The 18,828-nt window shown below is 41.5% G+C and overlaps 1 protein-coding gene across 2 annotated transcripts; it reads left to right on the top strand.

Annotated features, from left to right (window-relative positions):
* Positions 1 to 2,307: 2,307 nt before the first annotated feature.
* On the top strand, positions 2,308 to 17,639 carry LOC109150587 (NAC transcription factor 56-like). 2 transcript variants are annotated; one of them, XM_019298538.1, is made up of 5 exons: positions 2,308 to 2,320; positions 8,382 to 8,385; positions 16,348 to 16,550; positions 16,642 to 16,946; positions 17,084 to 17,639. In XM_019298538.1, the coding sequence occupies exons 3-5, from the start codon at positions 16,364 to 16,366 to the stop codon at positions 17,606 to 17,608; spliced, it is 1,017 nt and encodes a 338-aa protein (XP_019154083.1). In that variant the 5' UTR covers positions 2,308 to 2,320; positions 8,382 to 8,385; positions 16,348 to 16,363; the 3' UTR covers positions 17,609 to 17,639. The 2 variants fall into 2 exon arrangements, with proteins under 2 accessions (XP_019154083.1, XP_019154082.1); XM_019298537.1 differs by lacking the exons at positions 2,308 to 2,320; positions 8,382 to 8,385 and having other exon boundaries at positions 16,128 to 16,550.
* The last annotated feature ends 1,189 nt before the right edge of the window (positions 17,640 to 18,828 follow it).

Raw genomic sequence — 18,828 nt, 5'->3', positions numbered from 1 at the left:
TGCATGCTAGTTGAATTGGTATCCCGTTGACCTAGGTGGAAGAAGCATGAACCCCTTAGGACTATTCTTAGTATGTGATGGATCACGCATAGGTTTTGTTATACGTTTTCTCCCCCTTCCCAATGTGTTAATGTGGGTTGCATGTACTTGCTATGTGTTATGTGTGCATGTAACCCCGAGTTGGTTAAGATCAATCGGGCTATACGGGCAGTCGGGTGGGCTGAGAACCATACCGGCTGTTAACCAGGCTGGTAGAGACCGGTCAGGTATATAAATATTATATAGGACTAAGTTCCACTATACGGGCAGTCGGATGGGCTGAGAACCATACCGGCTGTTAACCAGGCTGGTAGAGACCGGTCAGGTATATAAATATTATATAGGACAAAGGTCCACTATACGGGCAGTTGAATGGGCTGAGAACCATCCCAACTGTTAACCAAGCTGGTAAAGACCGGTCAGGTATATAAATATTATGTAGGACAAAGGTCCATCAGTCAGTTGCGATCGGCTCCTCCGTAATGTGAGACGGGGCAGGGTGCTGCGGGGCCGTGTCAGAGCTATATGCGCTGACCCTCATGTATGGGCATGCGATTGGTCCTGTGGCGCCAACAAAGTGTGTTATGTGATGAGATATGGATGAGTCGTGTTTATGAGTACATCGGGGGGATGTGACTATGGGATTTATGCTGGGGATTGTTTACGTTGGGTTATGATTATTAATTGTGCTCAGCTTTATCTGTCTTGCCTGTTGAGGATTGTATACGCCTGTTATAACTGTTGTTTGTGTCTAGCCTTATCTGCCGAGTCATTCCCGGTTTTAAAAGCTAGAGTCTCGTAGGATATATCTTCATGCTTCAAAATGGTTTTCGTATATCTATATATATCTCTATATGTAATGTATTTCAACGCGTTGGAGTGGGTTACCAGCATCTCTCGCTGAACAGATACATTTGGCTTTCAGGCACAGAAGATTAAGTCACTGGAGTGCGCTAGAACTTAGAAGTAGATAGTTTCCCTTTTGGCCTGCGTGCCACGTTTACGTATTTACGCTTTGAGGATATTAGTTAGTTAGCCTGTGCACTTGGGTTCTCTAGCCCAGGTGTGGCATAGCACCCCGAACGCTTGTATTTATATCTTGGGATTTAATAAGATTCTACCTTTATTATAAGTTTTAAATGTCTTGAAAATCTGGGGTGTTACACCATCAATCGACTCATAAGGACAGGGGCTTTCTGACTGTTCAGCAATAGTCTCAACAGACTCCTTTTGTGGATATTCAACTGGGCACTTCTCAACAGAGGGCTTATCAGATAGAGTAGACACAGGGTTAACAGAAACCACAGAACGATCAACATCCGAAGAATACACAACTAGACTCAATTTATCAATATCATCAGACTTGTGAACAATCCCTTCAGATTCAGTCTCAAGAACAGGTTTTGCAGACTCAGATTTTACAGAGGGCAACTGGGGTGGATCATCAGATACACTAGGCTTAGCAAACAGTAAAAGTGTTGTAGACTCTGGACTAATATCAGACTTCTCAATAGGTAGCTCAGACTCATCATCAACAGATAACAACTCAGAAGTCTTATCAGGAGAAATTTCAATAGGAGTGTCAGAAGTATTTGACCTGTTTTGTAGAAACTCGATTTGGCGCTTAGCTTCCTCCTGGGCTGCTTGAAGATATAGAGGATGTGCTTCTGCCCGTCGTCGAGAAATTTCCTCCCATTCCAGAGCTCTTTGTGCAAAGAATTTGAGGAATGCCCCTGCACGATTCCCGTCTTCTGGTTCGTCAATAGAGGCATCATCTGCTTCAGAAGCCATCACCAAAAGGTTGCTTGTATCATCGTCTGACCAGTTCTCATAGAACTCATGGTAGTCAAATATCACCGTGACAAGGATCTCGTCTCGAAGAACAGGGTCCAACTTCTTCTTCTTCTTCATTTCTAGTTGGAGAAGTGTATTCACATGCTTCCGAGCACTCTCTGGTGAGTGATTTTTCCTTCCCAACTTGATAATGATGTTTCTCACTGCATCTGCCATATCTGCGTGTATTTGAAGGAAAGGGTGTGGAAAATCCCTAGGCGGAGGTATTTGAGAGAAGGTTTACAGAGAACAGAGTTGTGTTGAGGGATTCTTTTTCACTAAGAACGATCAGACGAAATATATAATCCCAAGGGTGAGGAACGATAGTTAATGCGGCTGACAGGATGCATGCAGCTATGAAGTGATTGATGCAACGGTATAGCTCCTTTTTAGGGATAAAACGGAAGATTTGAAATTTGAAAGATGCAATTTAATGTGGCTAAGCTAGGTTAAGATATTTACTTAACAAAACATAAGAGGGATAATTTAGGAAGTCAAAGATTGAAAATTTAACTCGAGGTTGAGAAAACCAAAAACCCTTCTTCTGATTTACCGTTATGCCTTAACAGTCCATCATGCAGATCCCCAGAGTAGATATGAGAATCTCAAACCGATTCACGTCTAGAGGCTTAGTCAGTATGTCTGCCAGTTGCTTGTCTGTCTGAATATATTCCAACTCTATCTCTTTTGCTTCGACCAAATCTCTGATATAGTGATGCCTTATATCAATATGTTTGGTCCTAGAGTGTTGAACAGAATTCTTTGAAATGTTTATTGCACTGATATTGTCACAGTAAAGTATCATAGAATTTTGAGAGAGACCATAATCCAGCAGCATCTGCTTCATCCAGACAAGTTGAGTGCAACATCCTCCAGCTGCTATGTATTCTGCCTCAGCTGTACTCAGGGAAATTGAATTCTATTTCTTACTTAGCCATGATACTAAGTTCTTCCCAACAATGAAGCATCCACCAGATGTGCTTTTTCTGTCATCAATATTTCCTGCCCAATCAGCATCACAGTATGCAATCAGACTCAGTTCACTGTCCTTGGAATACCATATTCCATATTGAATTGTACCCTTGATGTATTTCAAAATCCGTTTAGCAGCTATTAAGTGTGACTCTTTGGGAAGAGATTGATATCTTGCACATATGCCAACACTGAACATTATGTCTGGTCGACTGGCAATTAGATAGAGCAGACTTCCAATCAGACTTCGATAGATTGTGGAATCTATTGATTAACCCGCATCATCTTTAGACAGCTTTGTAGAGGTCGAAATAGGACTCCTAGGTGTCTTACATGATTCCAGATCAAACTTCTTGACCAAGTTCTTAGAATACTTTTCATGAGAGATAAAGTATCCTTCAGAACTTTGTTTAACTTGAAGCCCTAGGAAGTAAGTCAGTTGACTAACCATGGACATTTCAAATTCTTCCTTCATGACTTCCACTAAATCATCAGTATACTTCTGTAGAGTAGACCCAAAAACAATATCGTCTACGTAGATCTGAGCAATTGTAACATGACTTCCAGTGGTTTTAACAAACAACATTTTGTCTACACTTCTTCGATCATAACCATGATATAACAGATATTGCGTCAGCCATTCATACCAGACCCTTGGGGCTTGTTTGAGTCCATAGAGAGCTTTCCTAAGTTTGTAGACATGAGTTGGATGAACTGGATCTTCAAATCCTTAGGCTATGCCACATAAATATCTTCATGCAAATAACCATTCAAGAATGCTGTCTTGACATCCATCTGAAATAGTGTGAAACCCAGAATGCATGCTATTGCTAGTAAGATTCTGATTGACTCTGTAACGCCCCAGATTTTCAAGATATTTAAAACTTATAAAATAAAGGTGAAATCTCATTAAGTCCCAATCAGAGTACGAGAGTACGGGGTGCTATGCCACACCTGAGCTAAAGAACTCAGGTGCACAGGCTAACTAAATAATGTCCCAATAATATAAATGCATAAACATGGCACGCAAGCCGAAAGGGAAACTAACTACTTCTACGCTCCAAGCTCTAGCGCACTCCAGTGACCTATTCTTCTGTGCCTGAAAGCCAAATATATCTGTTCAGCGAGAGATGCTGGTAACCCACTCCAACGCGTTGAAATACAATACATATAGATATATATACATAGATATACGAAAAGTCATTTCGAAGCATGAGGATATATCCTAAGAGACTCTAGCTTTCAAATCAGGGAACCGACTCGACAGATAGGAGTACACACAATCAACAGTCATAATCAAGTATATACAATTCTCGACATAGGGCACAGTTATAAATAAACACAACCAATAATCACAATTAAACATGTATAGTTTACTAGCAAGAATCCTATGGTCACGTTTCCATAACAGTCACAACATCAATCCTTCCTATCTTGTCATATAGCACACTTTGTTGGCGCCACAGGACCAATCGCATGCCCATACATGAGGGTCAGCGCATATAGCTCTGACACGGCCCCGCAGCACCCTGCCCCGTCTCACATTACGGAGGAGTCGATCGCAACCGACTGATGAACCGCAGTTCTATATAATATTTATATACCTGACCGGTCTTTACCAGCCTGGTTAACAGTTGGGATGGTTCTCAGCCCATTCAACTGCCCGTATAGTGGACCTTTGTCCTATATAATATTTATATACCTGACCGGTCTCTACCAGCCTGGTTAACAGCCGGTATGGTTCTCAACCCATCCGACTGCCCGTATAGTGGAACTTAGTCCTATATAATATTTATATACCTGACCGGTCTTTACCAGCCTGGTTAACAGCCGGTATGGTTCTCAGCCCATCCGACTGCCCGTATAGCCCGATTGATCTCAACCAAATCGGGGTAACATGCACACATAACACTTAGCAAGCACATGCAGCCCATATTAGCACATTGGGAAGGGGGGAAAACGTATAACGAAACCTATGCGTGGTCATCCACAACTAGGAATACTCCTAAGGGGTTCATACTTCTTATACCTGGGTCAACGGGATACCAATTCAACTAGCATGCAATATATAAGACTCATACAACCTACGAACGGTACCCGAAACATCAAACTAGACATAGGCACGATAGACGGAGTCCGTTGGGACACCACGGGGGTCGAGGAAACATCAACGGGGAAGCCAGGGTCCCAAGTGTGGGAATTTCCAGCGGGTAGCCGGTGGGTGGGGGTTCACCCGCCGGCTGCCCGCCGGCGTTACTGTTCCGGGCAGCGGGTGCCCGGCGGGCAGCTGCCCGCTGCCGGAACTGCCCCTTTTTGACCGCGGGTAGGTGGCGGGTCCCCTACCTCCACCTACCCCCCACTGACTCATTAACACCAAAAATGCCCTGGGAACCTTTGTGGAACCCGAGACCATGCTCAGACACTTTCAAACGCTATTGATAACACACGTAGACAATCAACGGATCAAAATTAAGAAACAAACGGCACATAACCTAACATGCTTCTCTAATCATAATAAACACCCAACCATGCGAATTCCCACCCAATATACCAAGAATAACACCATACGAATTCCACGATACAACCTAGGGTTCTAATTATTTTTAAACCAACCAGAACACAATTCATCTTCCAAAATCAAGATTCGGTAGGAATATCATATAACTATCAAGAACCTCATATAATCATTAAGAACATCAAGAGCACCATGTAATTATCAAGAACGTCATTTAATCATCAAGAACGCCATAATTATCAAGAACTCATCATCGTCAAGATCATCAAGAATAACCATGGAATCATAACACCAATATAACGAATCATCAACATACAATAACATGGGGGATCCTAAGGGGGAATCATAACTATGAAAATAGGTTTTGTTGAGACATGGGTTACCTCTTAGCCTTAATTAATTCCTTGGCTATGAAGGGTCTTTCTTTAAACTTTCTTGTTTTCTTGATTTCTTCTAGGGGATTCTTGGAGCTCTTTGGGGTGGTGGGGCGTTTATTGTGGTGGGGGGTTTCTAGGTGCCTCTTAAGTCCCCTATTTATATATTTAGGAGTCCTAGTTAGGAACTAATATTATGGGCTTGCTAATTCTATCTCTTTTGGGACTAAGGATTGGGTTTAGGGATAAGGGCCGGTGGACTATGGTGGGCCTTTCCTAATTAATTATTGTGATTTAATTCTTTCTTTTGGGTAATTGATTAAATGATTTAATTGATCTTAGGGGTCGTAACACGGGGTGTTGCAGACTCCAATCTTGCAACAGGTGCAAATGTTTCATCATAGTCAACTCCTTCTATCTGAGTATACCCTTGAGCCACTAAACGAGCTTTGTTTCTTGCAATGTTGCCTGCTTCATCAGTTTTGTTTTTGAAGATCCACTTTATTCCAATTATGTTTACACTGTCAGGTCTTGGGACAAGATCCCACACATGATTTCTTTCAAACTGATGTAGTTCCTCTTGCATTGCCTTAACCCATAAGTCATCCTGCAAGGCTTCCTTCACATTTTTTGCTCTATTTTTGAGGTGTAGCAGACTAAACCAGATATTTCTATCAGATTGCTTCTCATCAGGCTTCTAGTGTGCATTCCATCTGTTGGATCACCAATTATGTTGTCTGATGGATGGTTTTTCTGAGTTCTGGTGGGCTTATTTTTTCCATCTCCATCAGAAAGCAATTTGTCCATTTCTTGATTACTTTCATCTTCTTCTGACAATTCATGTGTGTTAAACAGTTTGGTTGTGTCAGACGTTTTTGGCGGATCACTGATAGGGGTGTCTGACGCACGATCAGTCACAGATGTTTCATCTGATCCTTCTGGATTGTCATCAATAACCACATTCACTGATTCCATGACTGTCTGAGTACTTTTGTTGTAGACCCTATAAGCTCGACTGTTTGGTGAGTATCCAAGAAATATTCCCACATCACTCTTGAGCTCGAACTTTCCTCTTTGTTCCCGGTCAATTAGAACATAACATTTGGTTCCAAACACATGAAAGTACTTCAAATTTGGCTTCTTTCCTTTCCATATCTCGTATGGCGTCTGAGAGGTACCGGGTTTGAGATAGACTCTATTGAATGTATAACAGGCAGTATGCACTGCTTCTGCCCAGAAACGTTGTGGCAGATGTGAGGCATGTAACATTACTCTTGTCATTTCTTGCAAGGTTCGATTCTTCCTTTCCACAACCCCATTCTGTTTTGCCGTTCGTGGAGCGAAAAATTCATGAGTTATCACATTTACTGAACAGAATTCTGAGTATAAGGTGTTCTCAAACTCATTTCCATGATCACTTCTCAACCTTTGGATTTTTACAATGGGCTCGTCCTTTTCGTTTTGTACTCTTATGCGCAGAATTTTGAAAGCATTAAACGCCTCAGATTTTTCTCTTAGAAAATATACCCAACAGAACCATGAGAAATCGTCCACACACACAAAGATGTATTTCTTTCCTCCAATGCTTTCAATCTAAGTTGGTCCCATAAGGTCTATATGAACCAGTTCTAGACATCTCTCAGTAGTAATCATCTTTACTGCTTTGTGAGGGGCCCTGATTTGTTTTCCAATAGCACATGCACCACAAACTCCTTCTTGTTCTATTTTAAGCTTTGGTATTCCTCGAATAGCATCAAGTTTGATCACTTCGTCCATATCTCTAAAATTTATGTGTCCTAAACGTCGACGCCACGGTTTTGATTCGCCTGCTTTTGATATAAGACAGGTAGTTTCATTTGTTAAAACATAGCAATTGTTAGAAGAGTGAGTTCCTTCCATTACCACTTGATCTGCCTTATCACGTACTCTGCAGCAGTCTCGGTTGAAACACACATTCCAATTCTGATCACACAGCTGACTGATGCTAATAAGATTTGATTTCAGGCCACTGACTAAGAGAACTTCGTCCAGATGTGGCAGCCCCGGCACATTTAAGGTACCTTTACCAACTATCTTTCCCTTTTGTCTGTCCCCATACGTTACTGATCTACTGTGAGTAATATTATCTCAAATCAGCTCAATGCGGCCCGCACTGAACTTGCAACGGTTCTACTCCGGATGAGTTTGACTGAGTCTACTGGTGGTGACAATGTGAAGTCTGACAGTGAAGGTCCCTCGAATGCTTAACGTGTCCTTTGTCTATCTTTGGCAAAAAGGGGGAGTGCTATAACTCAGGGGGGGTTTTTGTGATTGTGATGGTGTTTGGATGAAGTACCTTCTGGCCCTGTCTGGGCGTTTTTTTTTTTTTTTTTTTTTTTTTTTTTTTTTTGTGAAGAATGATTTGCTCCATGTTTTGTTTTATTCCAGCACGGCTTGTGTGCTGATGACTTTATGGGTTGTAATTCAAACAATATTTCCTTTGACAGTTTTTATTATGCACTTCTCTATCGTTAGCTGAGTTGTTTTATCCTTAGTTGAGTTATTTTTCCAAATAATAGCCAAATGGGGAGTTTGTTAGTGTTTTATTTATAGAAAAACCCCAACATATAATTGGCAATATTATTATGGCAAATTAAGATAGGGTTTAGCTTGGTGTCTGTCTATTCTTATAGAAGACTGACTGATCAGTACAATCAACAGACGCACTGCTAGATCAAGCCACTGAAGATCTGATAAAGGAAAGTTTTTCTAATAAGCTGGGACACGGTTATGAGATGACAGTTTTGAAAAGAATATTAGCGGATCAGCGTGAAAGGTATGGACCGAATCTTAAAGATTTCTTTCTTCACAAAAAGTCCTACCATCTACAATCAGAGATATATTTGGAGAGTGTCTAAATTCAAAGAGGTATATATATATATATATATATATATATATATATATATATATATATATATATATCCTTATTCGTTCAAGAATTAGGGTTGCATTGATTGAAGCCGCAACACTCTATACTAAACAAAAATACACATATCTGGTTGTCATGCCTCTTCTCAAGATAATGAGTTCTTGGTGATTATGAAGAAGAACTTGAGAAGTATCAACGTTGCTTAAACGATAGGACGCGAAGATCACTCAGTTGTGGGAACAACGTGGGACTGCGTCATTGAAGCGGACTGCATCAGAGTTAGCTCTCCAATTGAAGGGATTTCATTGGACTTCTGCATGCATGGCTCTCCGACTTCAACAATCCACTAAACCTTTGTAGACTGGGTACTGACCTTGTGTGGGGCACTTGGGTGAGATTGTTGTTTCTCTACCTTTGTACATTGGATTATGATTTAGTGGATTTGACGCCTCGGTGATCGTCCCCCAGATATAGATACACACTGTATCGAACTGGTAAACAAACATATGTGTTGATTTATGATTAAGTATCTGAGTCAGTCAGTTCAGTATTTCAGTTGCTAGAAACTAAATCAATATTCGTATACTGAGAATATGCAAAATTACACCAACCACCGGGATTCGATCCTGTGACCTTCCCTTAAAGAGAGTCACAGAGGTGCTATCTGAGCCACAGAGTTCTTTATTACGTAGTATTATTTTTTCACAGTATTTTTAATTTCATTTATCATAACTATTCTATTAGTATTTAGTAATATATATGATTGGTTGTGCTTGTGAATATGGTTTTCTAACAAATTTGGTTTGGCATAAAAATGGCTTCCTATATCCAAATTGGATTCAACCAAAATTGACGACTAGAGATGACTGGATATGGTATATAATTGTCACCATGCAAAATGGGAAGAAAAAAATGTTATTTAGCTCCATATGTTCTCAAGTAAGTATTAATTGTTTTAAATAAAATAACTTATATATAATGTAACACCCAGTGTTACGACCCCTAAAACCAAATTAATTAAACAATTACTCAGCCCAAAAAGGGAGTTAAAATCCACTAATTAGCTAAAAGGGGTCCACCATAGTCCATGGGCCTTTATCCCTAAAGCCAATCCCTTAGTCCTATAAGAAATAGAATTAGCAAACCCATGCCACTTAGACCCTATTTAGGACTCTTAGATATATATATATATAGGGTCATAGGGGGCACCTAGAACTCACACCACAATAACCTCTCACCACACAAGAAGTTCCAAGAATTCCCTTAGGAGAAATCAAGAAAGAAGAAATCTTAAAGAAAGACCCTTCATAGCCAAGGAAATTAATTAAGGCTAAGAGGTAACCCAAGTCTCAACAAAACCTATTTTCTTCGCTATAATCTCCTTCCTTGGCCTCCTTCTATATGCTTGTGTCTTGATTAATTCCTCTATGCTATTTGTGATATTCTTGATGATTGATAGGATGATTTATGTGTATTCTTGATAATCTTGATGATCTTGATGTTGAAAAGAGGTTCTTGATATTGATGTGATGATTCTTGACAAATCTTGATATTTCTTGATGTTAAAGATTAATTGTGATGATTTGGGAGGAATTAGAGCCCTAGGGTGGATTGGGAAATTGTGTTGTAATGTTCTTGATATATATTTGAGTGGGAATTCGCATGTTCGGGTGTTGTTTATGTTTAGAAGTCGTAATAGGATGAGTTATACGTAATTCTTGCTTTTGATCCATTAATTGCCTACGCGGTATCGTTAATTGCGTTTAAAAGTGTCTAAGCATGGTTTCGGGTTCCACAAAGGATCCCGGGACGTAATTGTGATAAAAGAGTCAGTGGGGGGTAGGTGGGAGTAGGGGTACCCGCCACCTACCCGCTGCCCGAAGATCACCGCCAGGCAGTGGGCAGGCGTTCGCCCGCCGGCAACCCGCTGCCCGGGCGATGATCTCCAGCGGGCAGCCGGCGGGTGACCCCCACCCACCGGCTACCCGCTGGTCCGTACCCACCCCGGGTCTTTGGCTTCCCCGTTTGATGTTCCCCATTCCCCGTGGTGTCCCAACGGACCCCGTTTATCGTACTTGAGTCTAGTTTGATGTTTCGGGTACCATTCGTAGGATAAAAGAGTCTTAGGAATTGCATGCTAGTTGAAGCGGTAACCCGTTGACCTAGGTGGAAGTTGTATGAACCCCTTAGGACTATTTTTAGTATGTGAATGATCACACGTAAGTTTATTTATATGTCTTCCCTCCCAATGTGCTACTACGTGCTACTATGTGTTATGTGATGCATGATCCCCCATTTTGATTAAGATCAAATTGGGTGTTCTCGGGCTGCGGTTCGGAAGTTGGCTGAAGGCCGAATAGATTGTTCCTGAGCTAAGGTTCAGAAGTTGGCTAAAGGCCGAATTGATTCACTTCTTGGGCTGCGGTCCACATGGGCCTCGGTGCTATGACCCACGACCTAGACGCGCCAGGCGGTGTGTAGGGCCAATAAGTCGAGGAAGGCTGTAGTCCACCGACCTGAGTAATCAGGCGGTGTGTAGGGCTACGGCTGGCTGCGATCCACCGAGTGATGGGACAACGGTGTGTAGGGTCGTAGTCTCCGAGGATCTTCGCCCACCGACTGAGTCCCTCAGCGGTGTGTAGGGCTTGATCCTCTACGATCCACCGACTGTACGCATCAACGGTGTGTAGGGTCGTATGTCCCCCCTTGTAAAGGGGATCACGGTCCACCGACTGTGCGCGTCAGCGGTGTATAGGATTGTGGTCCGACGTTGAGTTCGTCAGCGGTCCTCTATGGGTTGGTTGCGATCAACTCCCTTCATGCCACGGTATGAGGTAGGGTGCTGCGGGCCGTGTTAATGCTATACGCATTAACCCTCATGTTCGGGGCATGCGATTGGTCCCGTGGCGCCATCAATATATAATTATGTGATATGAATGATGTTTGGATAATGATGTGTTTGAATTGAAAAGTGATCTGTGACCTTAGATACGTATTCCTTATGATGTTTACTCAACTTAACTGTTTATCATTGATTAATGTGCATGTCCCTATTTGCTGAGTTTATTCCTAGTTTTAAAGCTAGAGTCTCTTAAGTATATATCTTCCTGCTTCAAAATGATTTTCGTATATCTATATATATCTATCTATAATGTATTTCAACGCGTTAGAGTGGGTTACCGGCATCATTCGCTGAACAGATATATTTGGCTTTCAGGCACAGATGATTAGCTCCAAGAGCGCGCTAGAAGAGCTTGGAGTAGATAGATAGTTTTCCTTTTTGGCCTGCGTGCCACGATGATGTATTGAGGATAATTAGTTAGTTTAGCTTGTGCATCTGAGTTCTCCAGCTCAGATGTGGCATAGCCCCCCGCACCCTTATGTTTAGTAATACTCTGTTTCGGGATTTAATGAGAATTTACCTTTATTATATAAGTTTTAAAAGTTTCAAAATTTCGGGGTGTTACAGTTGGTATCAGAGCCTAAGTTTGACCCTAGGATAAGACTCTTAAGACCAGAGCTAAGGACATTAGGCTTAAAACACTAGGAGTTCAGTAAAGATAGGATTTAGGTATTTAAGAACACAGGAATTAGGAATCTTAGGACACGCGGTGAGGTTGTGAGCCTGCTCATCATCACGTAACCTCCCCCTCATCCCTCATTAATTTAAAGAACTCCCCTTCGCTTATCGCACCAAGGTAAGGGTACAACACTCTAACTCAAACATTGCTATAAACATTGGCTCTATAGATCAGCATCATGGCACCAACTAGAAGACAATGAAGGACCCCGGAACCTGCTACACAAGACCCCCTGCCTCAAACCCTACAACAACTAACCCAAGTCGCCCAAACGCTAAGTGACGTAGCTCTCCGCAACAACCAACCACCACCGCCTCCACCAAACACAAACTCAGAAGTCGCCCGACAAGTTTCGAACCATAGGCCACCCACTTTCTCGGGAGAGGAAGATCCCGCCATCCTTGAGGAATGGATTCGGACCTTCGACAAAATTCTAGGGTTAGTAGAATGCCCAGAAGAACGTCGCGCAGAGGTAGCCTCATTCTACTTCGGACACGAGGCAGACCTCTGGTGGATCCACAAGGGACCCACTTACAGACAGGAACCAGGATTCAACTGGGAAAGCCTGAAAACACGACTGCGAGAACGCTTCTACCCAGCCCACATAAGAACATCTATGCACGAAGAGTTCCTTCACCTAAAACAAGGAGCAGCTACCGTCATGGAATACCATAAACGATTCCTCGAACTGGCACGCTTCGCGCCAGAACTAGTCCCCACGGAGACAACCAAAATAGAGAGATTTGTATCAGGCCTCAACTTCGAATCCCGAAAAGCTCTAGTAGTGAGCGGACCCCGGACCCTCAACGAGGCCTACTCCAGTGCCGCCAATCTCTATCGAATCCAGCTACTACAGCGTGGGGTTCAGGAACATATTCGAAAAAGGAACACAGGGGGTGGGGCATCCCCTATAAAAAGAACGAGAATCGACACCAACACAAGGCCAAGCAACCTAGCTGGACAGAGGCCACCTCCAAGAAACAACGAAACTAATACGGGGGGCTTCCCTTGCCCAAAATGCCACTAAAGCCATAGGGGCAAGGACTGCATGGGGAACCCCTTACGATGCTTCAACTGCGGGAAAGAAGGGCACAAGGCCTTCCACTGCACTCAACCCTCAAGCTCACGCCCTATGGCCATGGGCCAACGCGGGGGCACGAACAATCAAGGAAATTACGGTGCCTCTGGAAAAGTATTCGTCATGAGTCGCACGCAAGCCGAACTCGAGGACGAGGGCAACCCCGACGAAGAAAACACGATCCCAGGAGACAAAGATCACGCAAACCCACCAGAAGAAAACCAGGAAGATGAGTTCTGTTTAGGATAAACTAACAAACCCCTTGTAACCACCCTCGTAGTAGAATCGCTTGTTTAGACTAATTACTTCAGAATTATTATAAATAAAGAGCTAGATCAAAATAATCTTAGCATAAAAGAAAGGAACTAGACTACCCACATCAAGCAACAAGGGGAACCAACCAAATCTCCCACCACTAGAAGACAAAGGAAGGAAAAGACAAGGATTACACCATAAGAAAATTAATATCATCAAGGGGAATTAAACTCTAGATTTCCCATTTGTAAGTCCAAGCTCCTAACCACTAAGCTATAAGTGTTTCTTGAAACCTCAAGGGAATACTCCCTTCTTAAACCCCTACAAATCCATAAAAACCCCAAAACCCCCAAATCAAAAACCCTTCTTCTTCATCTTCTTCTTCTTCTCCCACGATCCCTCTCTCTCTTCTTCCCCACACCACACCGCCGTCGGCCACCCGAAGCCCCTCACCCCACCGGCAGCCACCATCAAACAGCCGCCGCCCGCCACCCGGTCAACGCCACCACCCCGTAACCCGCCGTCGACGCCCCGGAGACCACCGACATCTCGCCCGGCCATGACCCGCTGCCACGCTACCCCCGCAGCTCGACCGGCCTTGCCCCACTGCCGTACGCTACCGCAAGACACCCCCGAACGCCGCCTAGGCCAGCCGCCCCCTTGCCGTCCAAAACCCAACGGGTCGCCGCCCCATCGCCGGAAAATCCCACCGGAAAAACGCCACCAAAATTCAAAAAGAAAATGCCGAAAAAGCCCCTCGGAATCCGCACCCCGGACTGGAACAACGCCGACTACACCATGATCGGAGGTAAAGCCCTCGAACCCGACCAATTCTCTCCGGAGTTGGTCGACATGCTTAACTACCAAGAGAAAGTGTAATACTTTTACGTTTCGATTTAAAAGTATTACATTTTTCATCAAAAGTATTACGTTTTCCCTCATAAGTAACAAACAATTTATTCTTGATTAGTATTCTATTTTTCAGTATAAGCATTATATTTACATATTAACCTGACCCGTCACACGATAAGGATCCGTGAGACGGTGAGTCACTCAAGATTTTTTTATTAAAAAAAATATAAAATGGGAGGGGAAATAAGAATTGAAGCAACAAAAAATTGTAATAGATCATAAAAAGGCAAAATGGGAGTGGGAACTGTTTGGTCAGTTGGGAGTTTGGAAATAAAGATTAAAAAGGGAGTAAGAAAGGAGTATAGTATTTCAAACAAATTAATTAAGCCAGCGGGCCCCACTCCCTGACTTGTACTGCTAAGAAGAAGTGCAAAACCATCATCCATCTTCGTCTTATCATCACCCTTTACATGTTCTGCTTTTGTCTTGCAAGCTGGACCCCACTTCCACCTTGCCACGCGTTGCCATTTCCTTCATTCTCCCTCTGCGTGTCGACATTTTACCGATCCTTTCCTTTCAGTTACGATTTCTTCACACGTTTTACTCTTAAACTGAAAGTCCGTTAAAAGTTACTATTTTTTTTTTTTTATACCCAATTTCGACCGTATCACCCCATTGTGCATCGCGTATTCGCATATTTTTATTTTGCTCAAAATTTGAGATTAAGTAAATTAATATTTATAAAAATTTGTGTAATTAATTATTTTGCTGCCAGCCATTCATTTTGATGACAATTGAGTGTAACTTTTAAAAAGTTGCACTATATATGCTGTAATTTTGGGATGGGTTAGCATTCCCTAAAAAAAAATGATTAATAATGCATCATCATGTTACCATATAATATTAGTATATTTATTGTATTATTTAAGTGTTTATAATTTATGTACTATATATAGTTATGTGAGGTGTCTTGGTCACTCATAAAACTTAATGCATATGGTCATGATTTATTGATGATTCTTTGATTTGTTAGCATTGATTTTGATTAATGTGGTTAGATTTCGAAGCCAATATATGTTCTTTTAAGTTTTTTTGTTGAGTGGTAATAAAATCTGTACAACTATATATCCAAGTGTATGCATTTGATAAACCCTTATTAATCGGCAAAAGATCACAATGAAGTAAATTGTAAAGATGTAAACTAGACTAGGTTACACATATCTGAACGGTCTGAACTAATAAGGCCAATAGACTGCTTCAAGCATAAGTTAAACTTGAAATCTTGTAGTTATTATGCTAGCAATCAACCCGACCAACTTAAATGGAGTTGCTCTAATTATAAAATTTTTGTTTCTGTATCAAATGGAGACCAAAATATATGATTTTGTTAGAAAAAATATATATATAATTTTATGTGTTCTTCTTCCAAAAAGTTGAATTCTCAACTCCGACAATACAGAACGTTTAAGATGATGTAAATCACAGTAACTCAATAGTTAGCAAACAGGGTCTAATGCTGGTGTCTATAGCCATCACCAAGATTCAAACTTTGATCTCGAATCTTAAATACTGTTTATTAAACTATTGAGCTAAGTCCGTGCGTAACAATAATTTCATATGTTGTCGAGTTATAGATGGTGATATATGAGACAGGGTGGGTTCATAATTACGGTATACCACCGTAATTACGGCGACCGTATACCATATAAAACGAAGGCGTGGGCTAAGCCAAACTAGAATCAAGCAAGCAATTCAGCTCTTCTCTCTCTCTTTCTCTCTTTCTGTATTTTTGTACGGCATAGCCATACCATGCTCTTTCTCCTCTTCTTCTTTCTGCAAAATTTCCAAATCCCACAACACCAAACGCCGCTGCATCTATTCCAATTTAGCTAATTAAACTCTACTGTCCCTTTAATTTTGGTGTCGTGATCTCTCTCCAGATCGCTTGATTGCTTAATGGAGAGCACCGATTCGTCGAGCGGCTCCCAGCAGCAGCCGCACCTCCCGCCGGGGTTCCGCTTCCACCCCACCGACGAGGAGCTCGTCGTCCACTACCTTAAGAAGAAGGCCGCCTCCGCCCCCCTCCCGGTGGCTATCATCGCCGAGGTCGATCTTTACAAGTTTGATCCCTGGGAACTACCCGGTATATATATATATATATCCTTAATTAATTAGCTTAATCTCAATTTCGATTTCTTCTTTTTCTTGATGATTTTATGGGTTTAAATTTTTAGCTAAGGCGACGTTTGGAGAGCAAGAGTGGTATTTCTTTAGTCCTCGGGACAGGAAGTACCCTAACGGAGCACGGCCGAACAGGGCGGCGACGTCCGGGTACTGGAAGGCCACCGGAACTGACAAGCCGGTGTTGACGGCCGGCGGGACGCAGAAAGTGGGCGTGAAGAAAGCGCTGGTGTTTTACGGCGGAAAGCCGCCCAAAGGGGTGAAGACTAATTGGATTATGCATGAGTATAGGCTTGCTGATAATAAACCCAACAACAAACCTCCCGGTTGTGACATCAACAAGAAAGGCTCTCTCAGGGTACGTACAATATAATCTATCAATCGTGGATTTTAAGGTTTCTTTTCATCTTACATTTGAAAAGACCCAGATCAGAGAAAGATAGAGAGAGAGAGAGAACATACACTTTAATGATGATTTCTTGTTTTGTTTTTTAGCTGGATGATTGGGTTTTGTGTCGGATTTACAAGAAAAACAACACGCAGAGGCCAATAGATCACGAAAGGGACGATTTGAATGAGATGTTGGGATCAATTCCGCCGTCGATTCCAACAACAATCCAATTTACCCATCAAAAATTTCATCAAGGACTATTCAAATCCGCCGCAAACTATGGTGGTCTGCTAGAAAACGATCAGAATATATACGAAGGGATGATTACAAGCAATGGGTCGCCGATTGTCTCCGCCGCCGCCGCCGCCAATCTCCTCCCTTCAAAGCACCCCCACCACCTCCCCGCCATGTACTGGAACGAGGACGCCCCTACCTGCAGCGACTCATCGCCGCTCACTAAAAAATTCCTCGCCGACGACAGCCACTTAACGGCCGCCCGGACCGACGACCAAAGCGGCGGCGGCGGCTCCATTGCCACCCTCCTCAGCCAACTCCCCCAACAGAACGTCTCCGGCGACGGCGTTTTCCGGCAACCATACCCAGTTTCCGGCCTGAATTGGTACTCTTGAAATTAAAATTGGACCGACAAAACAAAACACATGACATGCAACGCCGCCTATATATACATACATATCCCATATTCTTCAATTCTCCTCTCTATCACAATCTTGCAGCACAGAGATTATGAACGGCCAGGATTAATCTAAGCATAATGAGTACGTACATAAAGCTAGGGAGATCCCATTGAAGAATACTTGGAGGGTGAAAGTCTTGAACGTAGCCGATTTTAGGTGAGGCCCCTATAAATATTATTAATCTGTTTTTAGCCCCATCATTTTATATATACTCTTAATTTTGGCTTGTTTCGTATAATCATATCATATATATATATATAATAGAGATGCAAAGAAATCTTGTAATCTTGATGTGTAGAAAATTATATATATAGAAATATGTAATATGTATAGGTATTTATATATTTTAATTTCTTCTGCTGAATAAAATAAATATAATATATCTCTGAACTAGAAGATCAAACTTTGTATACTGGATGGTACTTGAATTTTTAATATGAGCAAAAAAGTCTTAATATGTAAAAATTATTGTTGTTTATCTTAATATAATACGAAGAAAAAAGTGTACCTTTTAATTATCAGTCACAACATATATGCTATATTCTTGTGAGGATTATTTCCCTTAATAAAATGTACAAATTGAATTACCCAAAATGGTATATATAATACATCAATCTTGTTGTTAACTTGTAAAAATTTTTTTATGCATAAATATAACCCTTGAAATATAATGCATGATTTTTAATATATATATATATATATATATATATATATATATATATATATATATATATATATATATATATATATAAATAGAATTTTTACACTGTATTATTACATGGTAATTCTTCAAAAGTAATTTTCTTTTTACCATAATCACACCTTTCACTTTATTTTTAAAAAAAAAAAAACCTCACACATAACTCAGTGGTCAAAAGTGTTAATGTAGGTGTAGCGCCCAGCAATTATCCCGATTCGAATCCTCAATAGGGAAGGAGATCTCAGCCTGATGAAAAAAACAAAACAAAAACAAAAACAAAAAAACAAAGCACTCAGACTCAACGATTCTAAAAGGGAGTTAATTGTTTTGGAATACGGCATGATACTATGTCATTAATACGGTCCTGTAAATCTTTTTTGATATCAATGATTCATTAACCACGTACACAAATTATTGATGATGTGTAAACTCATATTCTTGAGTCACGATGACT

The sequence above is a fragment of the Ipomoea nil genome, unplaced genomic scaffold (assembly GCF_001879475.1).
Source record: "Ipomoea nil cultivar Tokyo-kokei standard unplaced genomic scaffold, Asagao_1.1 scaffold2279, whole genome shotgun sequence".
In the NCBI taxonomy this organism is placed as follows: Eukaryota; Viridiplantae; Streptophyta; class Magnoliopsida; order Solanales; family Convolvulaceae; genus Ipomoea; species Ipomoea nil.
Note: the sequence above shows the minus strand (reverse complement) of the source record. Positions and strands in the feature narration are given on the sequence as shown.

Bases quoted from the DNA above. Each gene is read 5' to 3' on its own strand.
- LOC109150587 (XM_019298538.1), top strand. From the start codon at position 16,364: ATGGAGAGCACCGATTCGTCGAGCGGCTCCCAGCAGCAGCCGCACCTC. The intron at 16,551-16,641 runs GTATATATATAT...TTAAATTTTTAG, and splicing joins TGATCCCTGGGAACTACCCG to CTAAGGCGACGTTTGGAGAG. The intron at 16,947-17,083 runs GTACGTACAATA...TTTGTTTTTTAG, and splicing joins ACAAGAAAGGCTCTCTCAGG to CTGGATGATTGGGTTTTGTG.